The sequence below is a fragment of the Prionailurus viverrinus genome, unplaced genomic scaffold (genome assembly GCF_022837055.1).
Source record: "Prionailurus viverrinus isolate Anna unplaced genomic scaffold, UM_Priviv_1.0 scaffold_38, whole genome shotgun sequence".
NCBI lineage: Eukaryota > Metazoa > Chordata > Mammalia > Carnivora > Felidae > Prionailurus > Prionailurus viverrinus.
In genome coordinates this window covers 2,570,604-2,593,860 of record NW_025927606.1, presented here as the reverse complement: position 1 = coordinate 2,593,860, position 23,257 = coordinate 2,570,604, and the positions used below count along the sequence as shown (strand labels likewise).

Genomic DNA, 23,257 nt, shown 5'->3' with positions numbered 1-23,257 from the left:
GCGCCTCGTGACTTCGTTTTTAAAGAAAGCTTCCCAAAACTGATTATGTAAATAGTAAGTATTCATTGTCAAAAAAAAGACAAGAATTAAAAAGAGAAGTAAGTCCATTGTCCATTCTTCCAGAACTATTTCATATATTTGCGTCTCTAAACACGTCGTTTTTCTTCTTGTACTTTGGTATTTTTTTTTTTTTTTAACGTTTACTTATTTTTGAGACAGAGAGAGACAGAGCATGACCGGGGGAGGGGCAGAGAGAGAGGGAGACACAGAATCTGAAACAGGCTCCAGGCTCTGAGCTGTCAGCACAGAGCCCGACGCGGGGCTCGAACTCACGGACCGCGAGATCATGAACTGAGCCGAAGTTGGACGCGTAACTGACTGAGCCACCCAGGCGCCCCTACGTTGGTGTTTCTTATTAGCTGGAATGTACACAAATCCGTGCGAGTGCGCGTGCACGCGCGTGTGTGTACGATGGCCTTCTGTAACGTGATGTCTCAGGACCCCATTGTATTGCGTAGCTTGACTGTACCACCTGACCTCACTAAACTCCAAAAATCATCACATCTGCTTTCATGCCGTGAAATGATCAGTTTGTTTCCCATAGACGGACTGGTGTTTTAGAGTGACGGGAAACTGACCTGTCCCTAGAGGGGAGGATCTGTGCAGAGACAGTGCATTCAAAACTGGTTACTAATGGGAGTGGAGAGGGCCGTGCCGCCCTAATATGCCACCAGGACCCTCCAGCTAGTCTAGGCAGGAGTGGCATCGGTGACGGAGCCACGTCCTGCCGTGTCCTAAGTGTCGGGCAGGGCCGAGAGCCCGCACTGCAGCGGAAGCCCTGGGGTGCTCAGAGGACAGTGCTTCCTGAGAACTGTGCGACCCACCCAGCGTGCACTCTTTCATGGAGGTTTGTGAGGGCTGGAAGCGCCTGTCCGGGCGCCCCCACCCCACCCACCTACCTGCCGCTGTGGTGACCGCTTCTGAACTCTCTGGCCAGAAGACCCCTGTCGTGTTCCCGTCTCCCACCCCCTGGTGTGAAGGACACGCCTGTGTTGTCTGCTTCGTTGCCTGGCACCCGTGGCTGGTGATCCCAGGGTGGGCCAGCGCGGCATCTGGTCTGTGCCGGCTGTTGCCCGAGTGAGCACCGCAGCCCGGGTTTGCGGGATGCTTGCAGAGGTTTTCGCTGTGGGGTCTGTCCCCTCAGACACGCGGTTTACGGGTCGCCGTAGCACCGGCCAGATGGCGACTGTCCACGAAACGGTGCCGTCGGCCGGGGGGGGTGTGTCAAGGAGCGGGATGTCACGGGAGGCGGACTTGCAGCCACCGGGCGGCCTGTGAGGTGTGTGGCTGTGGTGGGGGTGGGTTCAGGCGATCGTGAACCACACAAGCGGTTCCCGTGTGTCCTCTGAGCCCTGGGTCTTCAGCCAGATCCCGGGCCAGGCATTCTGCAGTGGGGTCCAGGCGCAGAGCCTGCGTGTCCTCAGGGTGACCAGGTGGGCGGGCTCTGGAGTTCTGGGCGGTGGTTCCGCTTTGATTTGTGTCGCCCTTCAGTCCGCACTGACGCTCCTATTTGGAGAAGAGTTCTTCTGCTTCCCCAAAATACCCAGCCCGAAGCTCCAAAGCCCTGGACTAGATAGTCTAGAAATTGCCTTTAGAATTCTCCAAATCCATGTTTCTTGTATTTGCATCTGTAAAGGTCTTTTTATGTGGAGTAGCATTCTCTCCTGTTTTGGCTTTCTGAAATCCGTTTCCTTACACGGTACTTTGCCTTTTCGGGAAAGGCCTTTTTAATCACGTGCTTTGACTTGCTTTTTCCCCTCTGGTGGGGGGTCTAGCACGGCGATCCCCGGTCTGGCGTCCAGAGCATTGTCCCCACCCCCTGGAGATCGGTCTCAGTGGTGACGGGGAATTCTACCGCGTGCTCGCTTTAGGAGCCCCAGGACGGCTTGGGGAAGTCGTGTGTTTTCGTGCTTGTGTTTCTGGGGTGCTGGCTATTCTTGCTTCATTTTCTTTTCCTTTTTTCTTTTTTTTTTTAAGTTTATTTACTTATCTTGAAAGAGAGACGGCACGAATGGGGAAGGGACAGAGAGAGGGAGAGACAAAGAATCCCACGTGGGCTCTGCGCTGGCAGATCTCACGACGTGGGGCTCGAACCCGTGAACCGTCGAGATCGTGACCTGAGCCGAAACCAAGAGTCGGACACTTCACCGGCCGAGCCCCCCAGGCGCCCCTGTTGCTTCATTTTCATTCAGTGAGCGAGTAACCTTGGGTAGTGACGTGAGCCCCGGAGCTCCCGTCCTCACTCGCCTCCGCCTCACGCGGGCCCGTTGGTTCACGAGGTGTCCCCGTGGACCGTTGTTCTGAGAGCTCGGATACCCTGCTAGGCCCCGCGATACTCCGAAGTGTGCTCACGTCGGCCTGAGAAGCTTCGCGTTGCGAGGTGCGCGGTCAGCACACTCCCTCCTTTCCTGCGCCCACTGGCGTGAGCTTGCCAGGGCTCCTGGGCGTGCGGGCCCAAGGGCACTTCCCTGCTTTTGCTTGCCGTTACTATTGTGCTTACGTCTTTTATTTTTAACACTTTTTTAAAAAAATTTTTTTTTTTAACGTTTATTTATTTTTGAGACCGAGAGAGAGCATGAATGGGGGGAGGGTCAGAGAGAGGAAGACGCAGAATCGGAAGCAGGCTCCAGGCTCCAAGCTGTCAGCACAGAGCCCGACGCGGGGCTCGAACTTGTGAACCACAAGATTGTGACCTGAGCCGAAGTCGGACGATCAACCGACTGAGCCACCCAGGCGCCCCTGTGCTTACGTCTTTTAAAGATGAGCGTGTAAACGTTACATACCACATGTGTGTTAGTGCAGTGTCAGGCGTGCGTGCCAGATAGCCAGGGGAGGGATTAACGAGGACAGGCATTTATACACACAAATATGTTAATGTTTAATAAAAAGGAAGCCCTCTGTCAGTTTGTGTTAGATCTGACGTAAGCCTCTGACATAATTTTGTCCGTTTTAACGAGATGCGAGGTCATCTAGATATATTTTGCAACCTAGGAGTCCGTGGAAGCTTATTTGCCGGATGCAGGAGGTTTGAGGAATTTCCCCCTCAGACGCAGGGGAAGGTGGTGGCCGAGTGCGGGCGCCGGCCGCGGCTGCCGGGTGCACTGCTCTGGTGGACCTCGCGGACGCGGAGCCGGCCCTGACCTCTGCCTTCTTCCCGCAGGCTGTGGTGGTGCCCCAAGGTGGGGGTCAGCTGTGGATCTTCGGAGGGGAGTTTGCCTCTCCCGACGGAGAGCAGTTCTACCACTACAAGGATCTCTGGGTCCTGCATTTGGCCACCAAGACTTGGGAGCAAGTGAGGTAAGGTGCCGGGTGATGGGCCCGACCTCTGGCCTCGGCCGCTGTCCTGTGCCGGCGTTCCGCGTGCGCAGTGACGCGGTCAGATCCCCGGGCTCCGCAGAGCACGATGTCAGAGCCCCGGGAGACCAGCCTCGCGGTCACCGAAGCGAAGGCAGAGCTTGTCTTTCCTCTCGCTCCTTCTCAACAGCTGCCCGGCGCCGGACTCTGTTGAGGGTGTTGCGGGGGCCAGCGCCGCGTCCCGGCTTGCCGTCCCGTCCGCCCTCGGCGGCGCCTGCGTGTGTCATTTGGGGCGCAGCTCTCGTCCTGGGCCGTCGGAGGCAGCCCTGGGTTTCAGCTTGCTGCTGTCTCCCCCAAGGGCGTGCTCTGTCTGGGTCAGGTCGACATAGCAGAGCTGGAGAGAGGAGAGGAAAGCGGGCAGAGGCTTCCTGATGTTCTCAATAAACCAGGCTCTGCCGTCGTCGGTGCTTGATTTCTGCCCCCGTCGGTGACGATGACGACGTGAGTGTCATGTCGTACTGCACGTTCTCCGCCGGTCAGAGCTGGAGCTGCACGTCACCAGAATGACAGTGGAACGACGTGGAAAGTAGTGTTAGTTGGCTTTATCCTTCGGGGGTGCACGTGCCCAGTTGCCGGGGCCGCTGCGCACAGCCCAGGTGCGGGGTTCCGTCTCCGCTGTCAGAGCAGCAGACCGGAGCTTCCTCAGCGGCCGGGGCAGGTGCCGGATTGCAGGGTTCGGGCGTGGGGCCGCACCCTTCTCGGGTCCTAGGCCCAAGGGAGGGTCTGTCACTCTGTCACTCTGGAGGCTGTGCTCACTCATGTGATGATGAGCCTCCTAGGAGACTGTCGGGGCCGGCTCCCACCAGCTCCGACCAGCGTGGGGCCTGGGCGCTGACCCCGCGGAGGCCGCCGTGCCGGTTCAAGTGTAGACCGCAAGCCCCGCTAACCCTGCTGCAGGAGACGTGATCACTGGAGCACCTCCGCGCACGCTACCCGCCACCAACTTTGTTTCCCTTTCTCTTACTTGCTTTGGGAAAGGATCCTGGTCTTGGTGGGCACAGCAGTCCAGTGGTTTTCGTATGAAAAATGGGTTTTGTTACATATTTGTTGAAACTTCGTCTTTTAGCCTCCATTTCAAAGTATTTAGGCCCAGAGCACGCGCTCTTTGTCGCCTCTCTCGCTTTGCTTGTGTGCTTTTAAAAACCCACTCGTTGTTTGTTGCCTGTCCGTGTCTGGCGAATTGATTCAAGACATCTTAGCACTTTTGTCCGTCTGAGTAGCTTTTTGTCCATAATAACGGCCGGCCGAGGGACAGCAACGGGCTCCGCGAGCACCCACGGCTCTCTGGCCGCGGCTCAGCGGGGCCCATGCTGCCGGCGGTGCCGCCCCGAGCCGCTCGCTAGTGCGCACACCTCCCCGTGGCCCTCAGACTCTCCCGGTTGTGTGGCACGTGCCGCGGGTGTCTGTCACACGGAAGCAGGGGGGGCACTGTGGATGTAGGGCCGCTAGGGGATGCGCCCTAGGAGGGGCTTGCCGTGGCCGCCGTTGCCTTGATGCGGCCCGGGGCCCGCTGTCACCCCAGCACGCATGCACGGCATTCACGGCCTCTGTCCCGTGTTGGAAGTGGTCCCTGAGAAAGCGGTCCCTCGGTGCTTGAACGCTTGCCGAAGTACGCGGTGTGTCGTAGAGCCTGTTCGGAACTAGCGGGAAACCGTGGAGGTGAGGCTTCCGGGCTTTAGTCTGGATGGAGTGATGGGGCGGGAAAAGAGCGTGGGCTTTACTTTCCTTTGCGGCTAAGTTGTCCCTTTTCCGGCCTTCCTTCTGGGTGAGGACCTCGGCTCCGGTGGGTGAGGGACAGAGCGCCGCTGCGAGCCGTCCTTGGGCCACGTGCGAGCATCCTCTGACTAGAAGGTGCAGCCCGTGGGCACAGACCTGGGAGTCACGAGGTGGAGGGTTGTCACCAGCTCTGCCCCTGATTCTGTTTGCGAGGAGACTTAAATGACCAGCGGGCTTCTGGGCTCTGGTGCTTCGCGCGTTGATCGTTAGGAGGTGTCTTCTGTCTTGAGCCTGCTGGTGGAGCAGAAAGTCCCAAGTGGTGTCACAAGACAGTACCTGGTGACAGATGTCCATTTCCTCGTCTTTGTGGTCCCCTACTCTTTTTTCTGATTAGATGGCAGAGCTCCAGAGACATGTACTTGTTTTAATTTTTTCTTTTTCAGATTTTTATTCAAATTTTAGTTAACACATGGCGTAGTATTGGTTCCAGGAGTAGAATTCGTCACTCACGTACACCACCCAGTGCTCACTGCGACACGTGCCCTCCACCCCCACCCACCCCCTCCATCAGCCCTCGGCTTGTTCTTCATCGTTCAGAGTCTCTCGTGGTTTGCTTCCCTCGATACTCGCTGTCCCGTGTGTTCATGTGTTTTGCTAAATTCCACCTTGGAGTGAAACACGTACGGTATCTTTGTCTCGCTGACGTGACTTCGCTCAGCATAACATCCTCCGGCTCCATCCATGTTGCTGCGAATGGCGAGGTTTCCTTCTTTTTGGTCTGTGAATAACGTTCCGTTGTCTATACATCTTCTTTATCCGTTTGTCAGTCAGTGGGCATTTGGGCTCTTTCCGTATCTTGGCTATTGTAGATAATGCTGCTATAAACATCAGGGTGCATGTGCCCCCTTGAATTTGCATTTTTGTATCCTTTGGGTAAATAGCTAGTAGGGCAGTTGCTGGGTTGTAGGGTAGCTCTAGTTTTAAATTTTTGAGAAATTTCCATACCGTTGCCCAGAGCGGCCGCACCAGTTTGCATTCCCACCAGCGAGGCAAGAGGGTTCCCCTTTCTCCACATCTGCACCAACATCTGTTGTTCCCTGAGTGGTTGGTTTTCACGATTCTGACAGGTGTGAGGTGGTATCTCAGTGTGGTTTTTTTTTTTTTTTTAATTTTTTTTTTCAACGTTTATTTATTTTTGGGACAGAGAGAGACAGAGCATGAACGGTGGAGGGGCAGAGAGAGAGGGAGACACAGAAGCGGAAACAGGCTCCAGGCTCTGAGCCATCAGCCCAGAGCCCGACGCGGGGCTCGAACTCCCGGACCGCGAGATCGTGACCTGGCTGAAGTCGGACGCTTAACCGACTGCGCCACCCAGGCGCCCCTCTCAGTGTGGTTTTGATTTGCATTTCCCTCATGATGAGAGATGCTGAGCATCTTTTCATGTGTCTGTGAGCCACCTGGATGTCGTCTTTGGAGAAGTGTCTGTTCAGGTCTTCTGCCCGTTTCCTTGTGGATTATTTGGTTTTGGGGTGTTGAGTTTAGTAAGTTCTTTATCGATTTCGGACACTAACTCTTTATCAGGTACCAAACATTCTCTCCCATTCCGACGGTCGCCCTTTAGTTTTGCTGGTTGTTTCCTTCATCGTGCAGGAGCTCTTTATCTTGATGAGGTCCCAGGACGTTTTTGCTCGTGTTTGCCCTGCCTCTGGCGTGTCGTCTCCCACCCTTCATCATCTCGGGCGCTGAGCCCCAGCCTTCCCGAAACTCTTGGTGCCTCGGCCCTCGGGGTGCGGCCCCGCCACCCACCCCGCCTGCCCCCGGGGTTGTCCCGAGACCAGTGAGGAACGTGAGCAGGCGCGGCCCCTTCTCGCGCCGGCGCAGCTTTCCACGGCCCGGCGCGCCTGCAGACGGGTGTCCCACTGCCCCGGGAGCCGCGAGACATGCCGCGTGTGACCCCGTGAAGTTTTTTGTGTGGGAGGCGGTGCCCCGAGGGCAGCCCAGGCTTCCTGTAAAGTGGCGAGCGGCATGACGGGAAACCGCGCCCAGGACGGGAGAAGGCGAGCCGCAGCTGGTGTCGCCTGCACCGTCACTCCGCTGTCACGGGACACGTGCGCACGCTTCGGCCCCGAGTGCACTGATGGGAGCGTGCCCCGGAGAAACGCTCCCTCTCGCTTTAACACGGAAACATCCATGAAAAGCCCACGAAGCAGAACAGCACGTGCCTGAGAGGAAAGCCCGGGGTGTGTGCGCGCGCCCGTGCCCGCCAAGGGCGCCGGAGAACCTGTGCGCGCGCGGCCGGAGGTCCGGTGCGTCCGGGTGCTGTGCTGGCTCGCCGCCCCTCGCACCTGTTCAGCACCCCTCCGTCGCGCTCCCGGGGCCCGGGTCTTCTCCCCTCACGCGTTTCTTGTGCGTTTTCCTCACGTGGGTTCCAGAATCCGATTTTCAGGTTGTGTTTTTAAACATCCCAGTGGGAGTTTGGTTGGACTGCTTGCATTTGTAGACTGCACTCCGGGAGAGTCGCCATCTCTCTGGTCTTGTCTTTTTGATCAGGAGGTCGTCCTTCTCTCCAGGTAGGCTTAATTCTCACCCTTTGGTAACAATGAGGTGCCTGGAAGGAGGGTTGCGGAGTCAGAGGGCACTTGTGTCTCTGAGCCCCTCACCTGGCGTCTCTCCCCCCACAGAGACTCCACCCGGCCCTCCGTCCCCGTCCCCGGCCCCGGCCATTTGCTGGCGGTCCTCCCCCTCGGGGGCGGCAGTTCCCGCTGCCGCGGGGCAGTTTCCTGTCCTTACTGGCACTCGGGGAGGTTCCTCGGAGAACGGTTGAGGCGGTCCCAGCAAGTGTCGGTGGCGTCGTGGCTGGGAGCCCTGGCAGCCTGGGGACGCGGCCCAGAGCTAATGCCTCTGTTCTTGATTCTTGGGCTTTCCTGCACCCGCGAGCACCCCGGGAGCTTCACAAACACGCCTCCCTGCCCTCACTCCAGACATCGAGTCTGGTTCAGAGCAGGTTTAAAACGGGGCTCAGGAACCTGCATTGTATTTAACCTCTACCCACCCCACTCAGTGACCCTGACGGCAGCGGGAGCCCCGCTTACTTGTCCTCTGGTCTCGGTCTCGTGCCAGTTTTGAGCGTTGTTCACTGATGTGAGAACGCCTGTAAGCAAGAGAGCTCCTTTAGATTCCTTGGATCCTTAACAAGTAAGGTCGTGTAGATAGTGCTTTTGTAATTTCGCCGATTGTGGCAAAATGAAAGCGCCACCCTGTTTCCTGGTGGGGCTGTGCTGGCCCGAGGGGCTGGGCCCAGTAGGACTGTGCCAGAGGGCACATGCACCGCTGGCTCAAGCCTGCCATCCGTGGGCTTAGGCTGCGGCCGCTGCTCCTTGCTGCTCCTTGTGACGGGGTGTGGTCCACGCCCTGGCGCAGTGGCTGCCGTTGGAAGAGGGCCGCTGTCCTCCGTGGTCTTGTCTTGCTGATCTATAAGAAAAGTAGGGAGAGGCATTCAAAACGCAGACTGAGCGTACTGTTTCTGGGGAAGGTCTCCGAGCTCAGGAGAACCCACGGGGCTGTGGGTTCGTATCGCTCAGGAGGAACAGGCAGAGCCCGCCGTGAGCTTGACTCTTCCAGGACTGGCCCGGCACCGTGCATTCATCTTTCAGTAAACGTGTCCCACTGCCGTGCGGGTGGTTTTACAGTCGGGGAGGCCTCGAGAGAAGGGTTGCGCGTTGGTAAAGGCCAGCATCAGCTGTACTAAATCGACACGTAGATTTAGTCCCTCTCTTGGCTGCCAAACAGATTTCTCTGGTGGAAGGGCGGGACGGATTCCCTCTCGCTGTCTGCTCGCTTCTCATTTCTTAACACGGCAAGGGTGTCCCACCCACCCTGGCATGCATGGGCCCGTCAGGGGAAAACGACTTCAGCTCTCCAGCGGGAAAGGCCAGGGCCTGCGGAGGGGGGCCAGGGAAGAGCCGCTCCTCTGAGATCTGAAGTCAGGTCACCGGAAGGGGGGCCTTGATCCACCTGTGCCTGCGTGTGTCCCTGTTTCACAGCCCTGGATGCTTAGCGTGGAGAGAAGAGCACGGGCCCTGAGTCGCATCACACCGCATGCCTCGTTGTGCCACCCGGAGCTGTGTGACCTGAGCGGGTGCAGCCACTGCCCCGAGTAGCGTCGCAGTGCCTGGGTGGGTGTGACAGGTACCAAATGCAGTCCCCAGCGCCTGCGCCCTGTCCGGTGCCGTGCCTGGTGGGGAGCACCTCTGCAGCCACCAGAGTTACCGCAGGGTGGCCTCTCCAGGTGGTGCTGGTGGCCGAAAAGGGACCAGATGCCAGTTTGGTTTCTGTGAAAGCGCTTTATTAAAAAGTAAACTCTGATGGATGTACGTGGTCCTGGGCAGCTCAGTGAATTTTACAAAGGCAAACGCACCTGTGCGCTCAGATGCAGAAGAGAGTTCTCCCCGTCCCTCCAGCCCCCGTGTACCCCTTGCGGTCACTCCCCTGTGCCCGCCCTGAGCGCAGACGAGGTTTGTTTTGAACGTCCCGTAAACGGACTCTTGCCTCTCCCGGACTCTTGCCTCAGCATTCACACTGAGCACTGTTTTTGTGAGATTTGTCTGTGTCGCCTGTGGTCGTGGTGTATTTGTCTTGGGGCTGTTTAATCTGTTCTGGAAATGGGACGCTGCGTCCGGTCGGCGGCGGGCATCGCAGAGTCACCGGTTCCACGGTTATTGCAAGGGCAGGGGTGCCGCTGTCAGCATTCCCGGTGAGCGTGCGCACTCCTGTCGAGTGTGCGTCCAAGCGGAGTGAGGCCACGGGGCCGTGAGGCGTGTGTGCGTTCAGCCCTGGCATGCCCTGGCAAGCCGTCCTGCGTGCTGCTGGTACCGACTGGCCCAGCCCGTGGCCCCCCAGGTGAGCTCCAGCTGTCGTGCCGGGGCCGGGGCCGGGCGTTCTCCGTCTCTGCTGGGGCCTCTGGGGCCCGTGTGACACCAGACGGACCCTCAGTGGTCTTCTGTCGTCTCCACTTACGTTCTGGGTTGCAGCGACCGATGCTGGCTTGACATCACAGCGGTTTGAGAGCGAGAGGAGAGGTCACGGGGTTACTGCGTCAGGAAGGCTGAAGTGCAGAGCCGGCACTGGCCGGCTGCCTCCGTGACGCTGCGTGTGCGTGCGGATGACCGGCCTGCACGCGCCTGTTGAGATTTCCTTGGGTCTCTGTCTTCGCCGGGAGGCCCCAGCACAGCTGCCCTGGGTTTTTCTCCCTTGATGGGGGCTGCTGGTTCGGTCGATAGATTCTGACAGCGTTGGGTTTGTTTTTTCTAGAAAACGCAGTCTTTCCCCCTTCCCAGCCGCATCTCATCCAGGGGCAGGGACGGGGGGCTGGTGTGTGTTCACACGCGGGTGCACCTGTGTGAAATTGAGGGCAGGTCACTCGTGGCGCAGGGCCCGCATCGCGTTTAACGGCAGAGGAGAGGCGGAGGGGCCGCGATCGAGCAGTCGCCTCCTCTCCCCAGATCGGGGGAGGCTTGTCGGGTTACTGGCCGGAGCAGACTCTCCAGAGACCGCGACCCACTGGACGGTTAGCGCCCTGGTCCGCTCAGGCGGCGGGCACGAGTGGCAACGGACCGGGGTTTTTCCCTGCAGAGGCCGACCTCACCACCCTGGAGGCTGGAAGTCCGCAGGTTCGCTGACGGGTGACGGCCTGCTTCCTGGGTCGCAGACAGCCACCTGCGTGTGGTGTCTTCCTGTGGCCTTTGCTCGTGGAGAGAGTTCTCTTCTTCCTCTCCAAAGGTTGAGGTTCCCATCTTGGGGCCCCACGCTCATGACCTCCTCGAACCCTCATCACCTCCCAGAGGCCTCTGCTCCCATCTGTCACATCAGGGGTCAGGGTTCAACACAGGAATGGGGGGCAGGGGCACAGACAGCCCATCACGGCTGGTGCGTGGTGTTTGCCGAGATCAGTGTGTATGAGGGTCTCCTCAGGTCAGCGTGATGGAAGCCGGCCACCCCTGTGGTGGAGACGCCAGACCGGCGGGGGTCAGCAGGCAGGGCATTCGGGGACGGCCAGAGGACACCACACGGCCAGGCTGAGAGACGGGGGAGGTTCTGGGGCTCGGGGGCTGCCGTGGGGGAGGGGTGCGCCCTGAGCCTGCCTCTCCTCCCCGCACCCCGTTTCCCGTGGGCGCTCCCTGCGCTGAGGGGCTTCTCCACGGGAGCAAGCAGAGCAGGGCCGGGGGGAAGAGGAACGGCCGGGGCCACTGCACAGAGCCCTCGGGCGCTCTCGTCCCTTCCCCTGCCACACCGGGTCGGGCCCGCCTGCCACACTCAAGAGGCAGCATTTCTAGAGGCCGCCGCTGCCTTCCTCCGTACCACCAGGAGGCGCGGTTGGGCACGGGGACAAAGATTTTGGCGCCTTCTCCGTCTGTTTCTGGATCTGGTGCCGCCACAGCCAGTTACCTGTGACTCGAAGACCACGCACAGGGAGGCCAGGCCGCTCACAGACCCTGCCTTTCCGGGTGCCGCCCGAGTACCGTGAAGTCACCCTCTCACAGCGTGAAGTTCCCCGGCCTTCCGCGTGTTCACAGACCGGTGCGGCCATCACTGCTGCCTCGGTTTAGAGCCCTGCCACCTCCCTCCAGAAGATGCTTCGCTCCCTCCATCCCCGGCCGCCTCCAGCCTGCCTCTGTCAGAGCCACAGGCCCACGGCCTTTGCGCCCTTTGCGCCCTTGTCACCGACTCTTCACGCAGTCTTTAAGGTCATTCTGTATCAGTAGATACTCCGTACTGCGGATGGGTCACATTTGGTTCATCCATCCATTCGCTGATGGATATTTGGGTTGTTTCCACTTTTCCATCTCTGAGCAGTGCTTCCAGGAACATTTGTGTACAACTAATATATTTTTATAGGCATCAGAGCAGTTAGGAGAGGCAATAAAAATTGGTTGAATGAGGGGCGCCTGGGTGGCGCAGTCGGTTAAGCGTCCGACTTCAGCCAGGTCACGATCTCGCGGTCCGTGAGTTCGAGCCCCGCGTCGGGCTCTGGGCTGATGGCTCAGAGCCTGGAGCCTGTTTCCGATTCTGTGTCTCCCTCTCTCTCTGACCCTCCCCCGTTCATGCTCTGTCTCTCTCTGTCCCCCAAAAATAAATAAACGTTGAAAAAAAAAATTAAAAAAAAAAAATTGGTTGAATGAAAAAACACACAGAAGCGTGTAAGAGAATGTGTATGTGCACATGTGCGCACACTGTTTTCTCTTGATTTGAGCAAGGAGCCAGCATTTGGCCCTCAGCGAAACCCACACACTCCGTGTGTATGTGTTCACGCGGTGTCTAAGAAAAACAAGCATCCCGGGGAAGAAGAATCATTAGCAGAGGGGTCGGAGTTATTTGTCTGATCCTGTTGGAAGGACAGTGACGAGTCAGCTGAAATCAGACCACGCCTCATAACTTTAAAGTGTGAATTTGGGGACGTGAAACGCAGGTGAAAGCGGACACGCGCGTCCTGCCCTCCAGGTTCTGTGGTGAGCCGTGGGGCTCGTGGTCTGGGGGCTCCCTGGCCTCCCCCACAGCTGTGAGTGGAGCCAGTACCTGGAGAAGTGGGAGCAAGAGTGTGGGTAGACCCCCTGCCCCTTTCCTGCTGACTCACCATCACTCTCTACTCTCACCGTGCTTGGGGAGGAAGGGAGTCTGACACACACACACACAGGGTGGGAGACTTTAAAACTGTCATTAGGGGAAGTGGCCAGGCTTTGGTGCAAAGATTCCTGTAGTGCTCAGACTTCCAGCTTCATTCAGGATAGTTCAGCGTCTGAATCCGTGCTCGCAAGTGTGAGTTCTGGGGCCCGACCGTCTCATTCTCGTTCTGGCTCTGCCACTGACTGGCCTAGTGTGTTTCCTGACTTCCAGGTCTTGATGTTCTCATCTGTAAAATGGGATTAAAGACAGTATCTGCCAGGGTCTCCTGGGCGGCTCGGTCGGTTGAGCGTCCGACTTCGGCTCAGGTCGCGATCTCACGGTTTGTGGGTTCGAGCCCCGTGTCGGGCTCTGTGCTGACGGCGCGGAGCCTGGAGCCTGCTTCGGGTTCTGTGTCTCCCTCTCTCTCTGCCCCTCCCCTGGACGTGCTCGTGCGCGGGCACGCGCGCGCTCTCTCTCAAATATAAACAAACATTCAAAAAACTAAGAAAAGGTGACATCTGCTCATCTGGTCGATGTGAGGATTGAAAACCTGTAAGAGGAGCGCCTAGTGGAGGATGGGCGCCCACAGATAGCGGTTTTATTATCGACTGTAGCGAAGTAAAACATGGAAGCAGCCTGATAGGCGGCCCGGGTTCTAGAGACCGCCACTGATTTTTCCATACAGTGCGATTCAAGACCGTTAGACTTACCAAGCCCAAAATTTGTTGGTCGGCTGAGTTGATCCGTGGAAAAGTGGGGCCGAATTCCAAAGGTACGTCGTTTGAAATGAAAAGGGAAGTGCTTTCGTACACGCTTCCCGCCCAGGCCGTGTTGCAACCATTCTTGGAGAGGGGACCTTCTCTGTTCTGAGGATGCACCACTGGACTGAGTTCCCTGTTGGGTCCTCCTGTGTGACCTTGAATCTCAGGGATTAAGAGAGAAGTGGTTCCTTTGCTCACTAAATGTCTCCGGGCCGGCTGGCACGGGACCGTAGTGTGTAGTTTCGTCAGGTGTCAGCTTTCAGAGCGCTCACGGAAGCCTTTGCGCACCAAGCGCTCAACACTGCGCGCTGAGCCGTGGAGCTAGCTGACGCTTCCACACCTTCTGCAAATGTCCCCACAGAGGGGCCCGGGTGATGCCGAGTGGCACCTTGCCCTGTTGGAATGCCATTCTGCACGTAGCTCCAGTGCATTTAGAAGCACTCACTCCCACAACGTTACACATGTATTTTTGTGCCACGTACAGATCTGGCTGAGTAGGACTTGTTAATTTTCTAAGACTCCGTATTTAGGAGTGACGGCAATTGAAAAGAGCCTGTTGGGGATTCAGATATAAACAGGCTTTTTTGGTTGGCTTTATTTTTCTAAAGGGGTATATGGAGTCTTTTTATAGAAAATTTTTCCCGTTTTGGTTACCAAACAGTGATACTTGGCTGCTGCCAGAAAAAGGGAATTGAGTCTTTCGTGCCTGGCTCACCAGAGGACAGAACACCCTTCAGATTCGTGGACAGGAAGCACAGGAGGCCCTTAACCTGGAGGGAGCATCTTGGCCACGGGGAGGCGTGTAACGACGGCCTTTAGGCTCCCGGAGGTTTCGGGCTCTCCTGCGTAACTTTTCTTGAAGTGGGATCAGAAGCGGCCATGCTAGTTTAGTTGTTGAACCTGTTCCCCAGATTGTACTTTGAAAGAATTATATCAGAAGATTCCTCAAAAGGGAATTGGCTTGTTGCCAGCATGCATGGTGTTTTTCTTCTTACCCGGCCTCTCTAATGTGCAGTTTTGCGGCGTGGTCTCCTCGGCAGCTGGCACGGAGGGACGGAGTGTGGAGTGTGGCCAGCCCCCAGGGCACCGCTGCCGCCGTGCGGAGCAGAGTGCCAGTTGAGGTCGGCGCCCAGCAACTGCGTGAACCTGTGGCGGGCCCAGACGCTCCTTCTGAGCCTTGCTCGTTTGGTACTTTTATCGTGAATTTGGATAAGAAAATGCGCTCACTAAATTTGTGGGTGATACAAAGCCGGGAGGCAGAGCAAATACATTGGTTGACGAATCCAGCATCCAAAATCACCTTCGTGGACCAAATCCAGCAAGATGTAATTGAAGTGGGAGAAGCGTCCCTCGTAGGTTGCATGCAAATATAGGATTAAGAGAGCTGACTGAAAACAGCTGTCCTTGCTAGTAGACGAGGAGGGATTTAGTAACTTGTAATCCGGGGTGGCATCAGCATGTGCTAGGCTGCCCAGAGGCCAGTGCTTGAAGGTTGGGTGACGGGACGTGGCGTCCGAGAACGGGTGTCGCGTACCTTCAGTTGACTTGCTGCCGCCGAGGAGGTGGTCCTTTTGAGTGACACGTTTTGAGTGGACGTTCAGAGACTGAGGGCCTTAGGGGAGAGAAACCAGGTGATGAGGCATTTGAGGAAAGGTGAGGAGAATGGAATTGGATCTGGGTTGGAAGAGGGAAGACCCTGGGGGTCCTCCCAGCCATGTGTGACGAGCTGTTCGCCAGGAATTTGCCAAGGAGGAGGCATTTGGTTGGGTAGTTCGAGCTCCATTTTCTTCTGAGATTCTGTGTGTTGATGTATTTTTTTAGGGCACCTGGTTTTGGGGGTAGCTCTGTAGAGTGCACAAGAGGAAATGAAACGAACGCGTCCTAGAAAGAGTGCTGCGCAGCGTGGTTCGGGTTGTGGCCCTCCCCTGCAGCCGGGACTCGTTGGGGTCTTTGTGGAAGGTGGACTCGACGGAGAGCCGGGCCCTGAGAGCTGCCGAGGCAGCATGCGGGGAGCAGAGGCACCTGGAGTGCCTGGCTCCCATGTAGGAGTCAAGGCTTGTAATCCATAGGAATCTAGGAGGCGTGCCCAGATGCGTCAGCTCCTTTGAGAGCAGGTTGCTTGTTTTCTTGCTATTGAGTTTTAAGACTTGTTTGTAGATTTTGGTCCCTTTTTGGATGTATCTTCTGAAAATACTTTTTCCCAGGCTGTGGCTTCTGATTCTCTTGATACTGTCTTTTGCAGAGCGGAAGGCTTAAAGTTCAGTAAAGTCCAGCAAATCTGTTGCTTTACAGTTAGGTCTGTGATCCGTTTTTGTGAAGGATGTAAGGTCTGTGTCTAGATTAATTTTTTGGCACGTGGGTGTCGAGTAACTAGCACCATGTGTTGGAGGGGCCGTCTTTGCGCCATTGTATTGCCTTTGCTCTTTTGCCAGAGACCAGTTGACCGTATTCATGGGGATCTAATCCTGGGCTTTCTGCTTTGTCCCATCGATCTCTTTGTTTCATCTTTTTCCAACATCACACTGTCTTGTCTACTATGGCTTTGCAGTGAGTCTTGAGGTCAGATAGGTCTGTCTTCCCACTTTGTTCTTAAATATCGTGTTGGTTGTTCTGCATCTTTTTATCTCTCTCCATATAAACTTTGCAGTTAGTTTGTCCTTGCTGCTGGCATTGTGATTGTGATTGCATTGAAACCATTGATCAAGTTGGCAAGAACTGACGTCTTGAAATACTGAGTCTTTCTATCCGTGAACACAGAACTTTCCTCTGTTTATTTAGTTGTTTGATTTTTGTCCGTCATAGTTTTGTGGTTTTCCCCAAATAGATCTTGTATATATTGTTATATTTACGCTAAGTATTTCATTTCTGGGATGTTAATATAAGTAGTATTGTTTTTAATTGCAAATTTCGTTTGTTCATTGCTGGTATCTAGGAGAGCAGTTGACTTTTATGTATTTAACCTTGCTGCCTGCAGCCTTGCTATAATCACTTATTAGTTCCAGGAAGTTTCTTGTCAGTTCTTTCAGATTTTCTACATAGATCATGTCAATTGCAAACAAAGACAGTTTTCTGTCTTCCTTCCCAATATTTATACCTTTTATTGCCTTTTCTTGCCTTGTTGCATTACCAAGGACTTCTGCGACAATGTTGAAAGGGATGGTGAGAGGGGGCATCTTGCTCTATACCTGATCTTAGCAGAAAAGCTTTCAGTTTCTCATTATTGTGTAGGATATTAGCCGTAGGTTTTTTGTAGACCTTTATCAAGTTCAGAAAGTTCCCCTCTGTTCCTAGTTTACTGAGAGAGTTTATCATGAATGGTTGTTAGGTTTTGACAAAGAGTTTTTCTGCTTCTATCAGTATGATCCTGTGATTTTTCTTTCTTAGTCTCTTGATATGATGGCTCATGTTAACTGATTTTAGAATGTGGAACTTGCCTTGTTGTAAACCCGGGATAAATCCCGCTTGGTCATGGTATATAATTCCTTTCATACTTTTTTTGACTCGATTTGTTAATATTGAGGGTTTTTACATCTCTGTTCCTGAAAGATACTGGTCTGTAGACTTTTTTTCGTGATGTCTTTGGTTTGGGTGTAGGGTAGTGCTGGATAGAGGACAGAAGCTATGTTTTGAAAGAGATTGTAGAGGATTGGTACAATTTTTTTCCTTAAATATTTGGTAGAATTCACCAATGAATGCCTTTGGGCCTGGTGCTTTCTGTTTTGGAAGATTATTAATATCTTTAATAGATGCAGGCCTGTTCAGATTGTCCACTTTTTAATGTGGAGTTTGGTAAATTCTGTCTTTTAAGGAATTAGTCCACCTTTTCCAGGTTATCAAATCTTTGGGCATGGAGTTGTTCGTGGTATTGCTTTTTTTGTTGTTATTAATGTTTTTAATTTCTGTGGGATCTGTAGTGATGTCCCCTCTTTCATTTCTGATATTAGTAATTTGTGTTCTCTCCCTTTTTTCTTAGCTTGGCTAGAGGCTTATCAATTTTGTCAGTCTTTTCAAAGACCTAGCTTTTGGTTTTGTTGATTTTTCTCTATTTTCAAAAATATTAATTTCTGCTCTAATTCCCTTTTTTAAGTATGTATTTATTTTGAGAGAGAGAGAGAGAGAGAAAGTGAGCGAGCAGGGAGAGGGAGAGAGTCTGAAGCAGGCTCCTTGCTGTCAGCATGGACCGTGGGATGTGGATGGAGCTCATTCCCACGAATCGTGAGATCATGACCTGAGCTGAAATCAAGAGTTGGATGTTTGGGGTACCAGGGTGTTCAGTCGGTTGAGTGTCCGTCTGACTTTGGCTCAGGTCATAGCCTCGCCGTTTGTGAGTTTGAGCCCCACATTGGGCTCGCTGCTGTCAGCGTGGAGCCTGCTTTGGATCCTCTGTCTCCCTCTCTCTCTCTGTCCCTCCCTCACTCCTGCATGCTCGCTTGTGCTCTCTCAAAAATAAACATTTTTTTTTTAAAGGTTAAAAAAAAAAAAAAAAGTTGGACGTTTGACTGAGCCACCCAGGTACCGCTGTGCTCTCTTATTATGTCTTCTTTTCTGTTTTGGATTTAGTTTCCTCTTCTTTTTTCCGGTTTCCTATGGTGGAAAATTAGATGATTGGCTTTAAATACTTCTTCTTTTCCAATATGTGCATTCAATCCTATACATTTCACTGTATCCCACAAATTTTGATAAATTGTGTTTTTATTTTCATTTGGCTCAAAATATTTAAAATTTTCTCCTTATTTCTTCTTTGACCCACATGTTATTTATAAATGTGTTGTTTAATCTGTGTATTTTGTATTTCCCATCTATCTTTTTTTTTTTTTTTTAAGTGTATTTATTTACTTTGAGCGAGAGTACGAGGCGGGGAGGTGCAGAGGCAGAGAGAGAGGGAGAATCTTAAGCAGGCTTTGCACTGTCAGCGTGGAGCCTGATGTGGGGCTCGAACTCACGAGACTGTGAGACCATGACCTGAGGTGAAATCAAGAGTCAGACGCTTAACCTACTAAGCCACCCGGGCGCCCCTCCTGGCTCTCTTTCTGTTACTGGTTTCTAGTTTATTCTCACTGTGCTCTAAGCTCTGTTAATTTTTGCCTCACGTAGTTTGATGTTCTGTTGTCGGGTGTGTCCATGTTAAGAACTGTTATGCCTCGTTAGAGAACTGACCCCGTTATGCTTACGTAATGGCAGTTTAAGTCCCGGGTGACTTTCCTTGTTTTGAAGTCTGCTCTGTCTGAAATGTAGTTACTCCTACTTTTCTTTGATTAGCTGTCAGCTAATCGAAGCTCATTAGTTCTTCTTGCGTTTACTTTTCGTCTGCAGGTGTCTTTATGTTTAAAGTGGGTTACTTGTGGACAGCACATAGCTGGGTCTTGTGTTTTGATCTACTCTGACAACCTCTGTCATTTAATTGGTGTATTTAGAACATTAACGTTGAAAATGATTATTGATATATTAGATTAATATCTGCTGTATTTGTTACTATTTTCTATTTGTTGCCCTTATTCCTTGTTCTTCTGTTTGTCTTTGACTTTTTTTGTTGTTTTCTTGTAGTTTTAATGGAGCATGTTATAAGATCCCAGTTTTTCTCCTTTCTTAGCATCAGTTTTTTTTTGCTACTTTTAGTGGCTTGCATTGGCAGCTAGCTAATCTGAGTCCAATTTCAGATAACATTGTACCACTTCGTGAGTAGTGTGGATACCTTGAAATGGCAAAATAGTCCTAATTCCTTCTGTCGGCCCCTCCCTGTATGACTGCTGTCTTTCATTTCACTGACACCTACTCATGCGTGAGAACGTGTGTGTGTGCGTGTGTGTGTGTGTGTGTGTGTGTGTGTAGTGAGGGACACACAGTCAAATACATTAGTGCTCCTGTTGTGAACAAATTGTTACTCGTTAGATCAGTGAAGAATAAGAAAAATGAAATGTTTTTATTTTGACTTCACTAATTCCTTCATTTGTCTTCCTTCCTTCACGTAGATTCGAGTTTTTGACCCATATATATATATATATATATTTTTTTTTTTTTTTTTTTCTCTAAAAGACTTTAACATTTCTTGCGAGGCAGGTCTACTGGGCCAGGTCCCTTAAGTTTGGTTCGTTGGAGAAAATTTTCTTTCTCCTTTACTTTTGAAGGCTGATTTTGCGGAGCACAGAGTTCTCTCCCTGCTTTGAATATTTCTGTCCACTCTTCTTGCTGGCTCGGTTTCTGAGCAGGAGTTGGATGTAATTCTTACCTTTGTTTCTCGATAGGTAAGGCGTACCGTCCTGCGGCTTCTTCCCGGATTTTTCCTTTGTCTTTGGTTTTCTGTAACTTGAGAACGACACGTCTAGGGATCGTTTCCTGGCACCCGTCCTGCTCAGTGTTCTCCGACCTTCCTGCATCTGTAGTTTGACGTCAGAGTTTAGTTTGGGGAAATTCTCCTTGTTTCCTGTTTTTCTTCCATTCCTCTGTCTTCTCTTTCTGGCAGTGCCGCTGTGCTTCTGTTACACCTTGTAGCGTGAGTGGCCCACGGTCCTCGGATGTCCTGTTCTGTTTTTTGTTGGTTTTTTCCCCCCCAGGCTTACTTCTCCTTTGTCTTTGGTTTTTGAGCTCTGTGTTGCCGTGTCCTGTCGCTCCAGGCTCTTAAACATGTCCAGCCTGCTCGCGAGCCCCTTGGAGGCATGCTCGGTGGCCTGTGTTTCTGTCGCTGGTTTGATCTCTCTTTGTGGTTCTTTCTCAGGATTTCCGTCTCGCTCCTGACCTTGCCCACCTATCCTGCTTGCTGTCTACTTCAGCTGTTGCAGCCCTTAGCGCATTAATCACAGCTGGTAAATTCCTGGTCTCATAATCCCGGCACCCCTGTCTGCTTCTGGTGCTTGCTGGGAACCTTCAGACTGTGCTTTTTGCCTTTTGGGGTGCTTTGTGTTTCTCACTAGCAGGACGTGATGGGCCGGTTAGAAGAAACTGCTGTCCGTAGGTCGGGCCTGTGGCCGTGAGGCGCCGGAAGGGGCCCTCTCCAGCCCTGTGGTGAGGTCAGTATCCTTTGTGGAGCCCGGGCTGCTGCTCCCTGCACAGGCCCGCCGCTTCTTGGGCGGGCCGGCGGGCCCAGAGGGAGTTTGGAGTTTGGGAGTTGGATTTCCTCCAGGTCGACTCGGCTCTGATTGTACTCCCGAAGGGTACGGGTGGGCTCCCCTTAGCTGGGTTTCCCTGAAGGCAGGCCTCGTTCAGGCACACTTCACAGTGGTCCCTCCTCCCCTTCCTTGCCAGGAGCACGAGGGGATGTGTCTGGGACGTTTCCTGCGGGAACCCGCTCGAACTCCTGGGAGTACATCTCACAGTACCGTGGGGGCCCTGTCACTGGGTCGCGCTGGGCGTTTTCACTCTCTGAGCTGCTGCCCTGCGTCTCTGGCAGTTTGTCCAGGCTTTCCCGTCAAGCTCTGGTTCCTGCAGTTTCTGCGCATGAGCTTCTGCTTCTGGAAGTGTGACTTCCTGTACGCACCTGTCTGTCCCTAATTCGGGGGCCACCAGTTTGACCTGCGTCCCTCCCTTTGTGGGGGTCTAAGAGGAGTTGTTGACTTTCCCGGTTACTTGTTGGGACACACTGGTGACTTCCAAGTCCCTTGCATGCCAAGCCAGAACTCAGAAGTCCCTTCTATTGGTTATTTATTGATACGTATTTTTTTATATCAGTTTTAATGAGATAGAATCATGTTCAATAAAATGCCTGCCTTATAGGTGGACGGTTAGAGGAGTTTCAGGTAATACGCACGCCCGTGTAACCACTACCACACCCGGGACAGACAAGGTGATCCTCACTCCAGGAAGTTCTCTCCTGCCCGCTTGCCGTCATTCCCCTTGTAATCTTTGGCCCCAGGCAGCTGCTGTCATCAGCATAGATTGATTTTTGCCTGTTTAAGAATCTCCTACGTAGAAGCAGAATCATACAGTACGTGCCCTTCTGATGGCGCTTCTGTCGAGCGTGACGTTTACGAGACCTGTGCGTACCGTGTGTTTCCTGCTTGTTGCCGACAGTCCTTCATCCTGAGAATGTACCGCACTTTTACTCTATCCCCCCGTTGAAGCATCTCTTTGCTGCTTCCGGTTTTTTGACAGTGATGAATAAAACTTCTCTAAACGTGTGTGTGTGTGTGTGTGTGTGTGTGTGTGTGTGTGTGTGTGTCTTTCTGTGCCCTTGTGTTGTCAGTATCTGGTGTCCCGTTGCTGGGCTGTGTGCCAGGAGCGTTTCACGGTGTGAGGAACAGTCCCTTGGTCGTGCTGTCTTACACCTGCTCGGCTTCGGTCCCGCCGTTTGCTTAGGGCCGCTGGCGGTGTTCGGCACGGGACACGCTGAGCTTTGGGCCTGTTGACCGAAGACCGATGAGCGATGTACTCGCCGTCTCTTTCTGTTTTTATTGGCCATCCGTGTGTCTTTTCTTTCCTGTTTTTATTTCAATATTCTGTCCCAGTCTTTTGCCTATAATTTTATTGGATTTATTTTACTCATGAGATAGTAAGAATTCTTTGTTTTCCGGACGCAAGTCATTGGTCAGGTGCGTGTTTGCAGAAATCTGCCTCCCCTTTGTCACTTGCTGTTTGATTGTACAGTGGTTTGTTTTGAAGAGCTGAGGTTTGCTGTCTTAATGGAGTCCGGTTTCTGTGTCCAAGTCCCTGCTGTCTCTGAGAAATCCTCACTCCAAGGTCGTGGGGTCTGGCTGTCCACATTTACAGCAGCTAGCTGGACGCGGGATGGCCTTGGTAGCCTGTGGTCCAATTAAATTGTACTCAGTAAGTGCTTGTGAAACACAAGTTGGTGTAAAAAGTGCTCTCTCTCTCTCTCTCTCTCTCTTTTTTTTTTTTTTTTCCATTTTAGGGCAACAGGAGGCCCTTCAGGTCGGAGTGGACATCGGATGGTAGCCTGGAAGAGACAGTTAATACTTTTCGGTGGCTTCCATGAGACTACAAGGTTGGTACCGATAGGAGGGCCTCTCTGTTTCCTGAAGCAGAAAGGAGTGGGTTTTTTGTGGGAAGAACCATTCTGAATGCTCCTGGAAAATGCTGCCCATCCCCCAAAACCAGAGCCAGCTTCACGGATATGCAGCCGAGGCAGCCTTGAAATTCTCAATAGTTACTGAACCAGGGGCTCTGTGTTTTTATTTTATGCCGTGCCCTGCAAATGGTATGGCCAGACCTATCTACCACAGGATTCTCAGCCTGGCACAGAATCCCCCGGGGGGCTGGTTAAAACTCTGATTTCCGAGCCCCACCCTCTGGTGGCTGACTCAGTAGGCCTGGGACAGGGTCTGCAAATTCGCAGGTGATGGTGCTGTGGCTGGCCAGGGGGCCCGCAGTGAGAGCCTGTATTCTGCAGTGGTATCTAAAAAGGGGCCTGCAGTGCGCCCCTGTGTTGTGGCTGCATTGCTACGAGCTGCCACGTTCGTGTATCCCACGTGTATGCGCTCCAGGTCGGGCCAGCAGGTTCCCTGATGGTTGAGAGCCTGTCGTCCACATGATAGCCTCTGGAACGTCCTTAGTTCGGTCCCGAGAAACAAGACGCGTGGTGACAGGTTAGTGTGCCTGTCACCATCCTAATATGGTACTGTGTTGTGTCGACATGCGTCTGGGCTGTTGTCATGCCTGGTGAAGGCCATTCCTCTGAGTGGACCCCATGTGGAGGAGGGTGGATAGGGGTGTCTCTCTGGCCGTGTTTTACACTTCCCTCTCCTAATCCTTCAAGA

At 53.4% G+C, this 23,257-nt stretch overlaps 1 protein-coding gene across 5 annotated transcripts in view; it reads left to right on the top strand.

Moving 5' to 3' along the window:
• KLHDC4 (kelch domain containing 4) overlaps positions 1-23,257 on the top strand; it is a 66,966-nt gene that overhangs the window by 16,705 nt on the left and 27,004 nt on the right. For 2 of the 5 annotated variants that reach the window (XM_047846210.1, XM_047846212.1), the window contains exons 5-6: positions 3,221-3,357; positions 22,393-22,485. In XM_047846210.1, the coding sequence (XP_047702166.1) occupies positions 3,221-3,357; positions 22,393-22,485 (230 nt within the window). Of the gene's footprint in view, positions 1-3,220; positions 3,358-19,935; positions 20,555-22,392; positions 22,486-23,257 lie in introns of those variants that run through there. The other 3 variants (XM_047846211.1, XM_047846213.1, XM_047846214.1) reach the window with 2 other exon arrangements.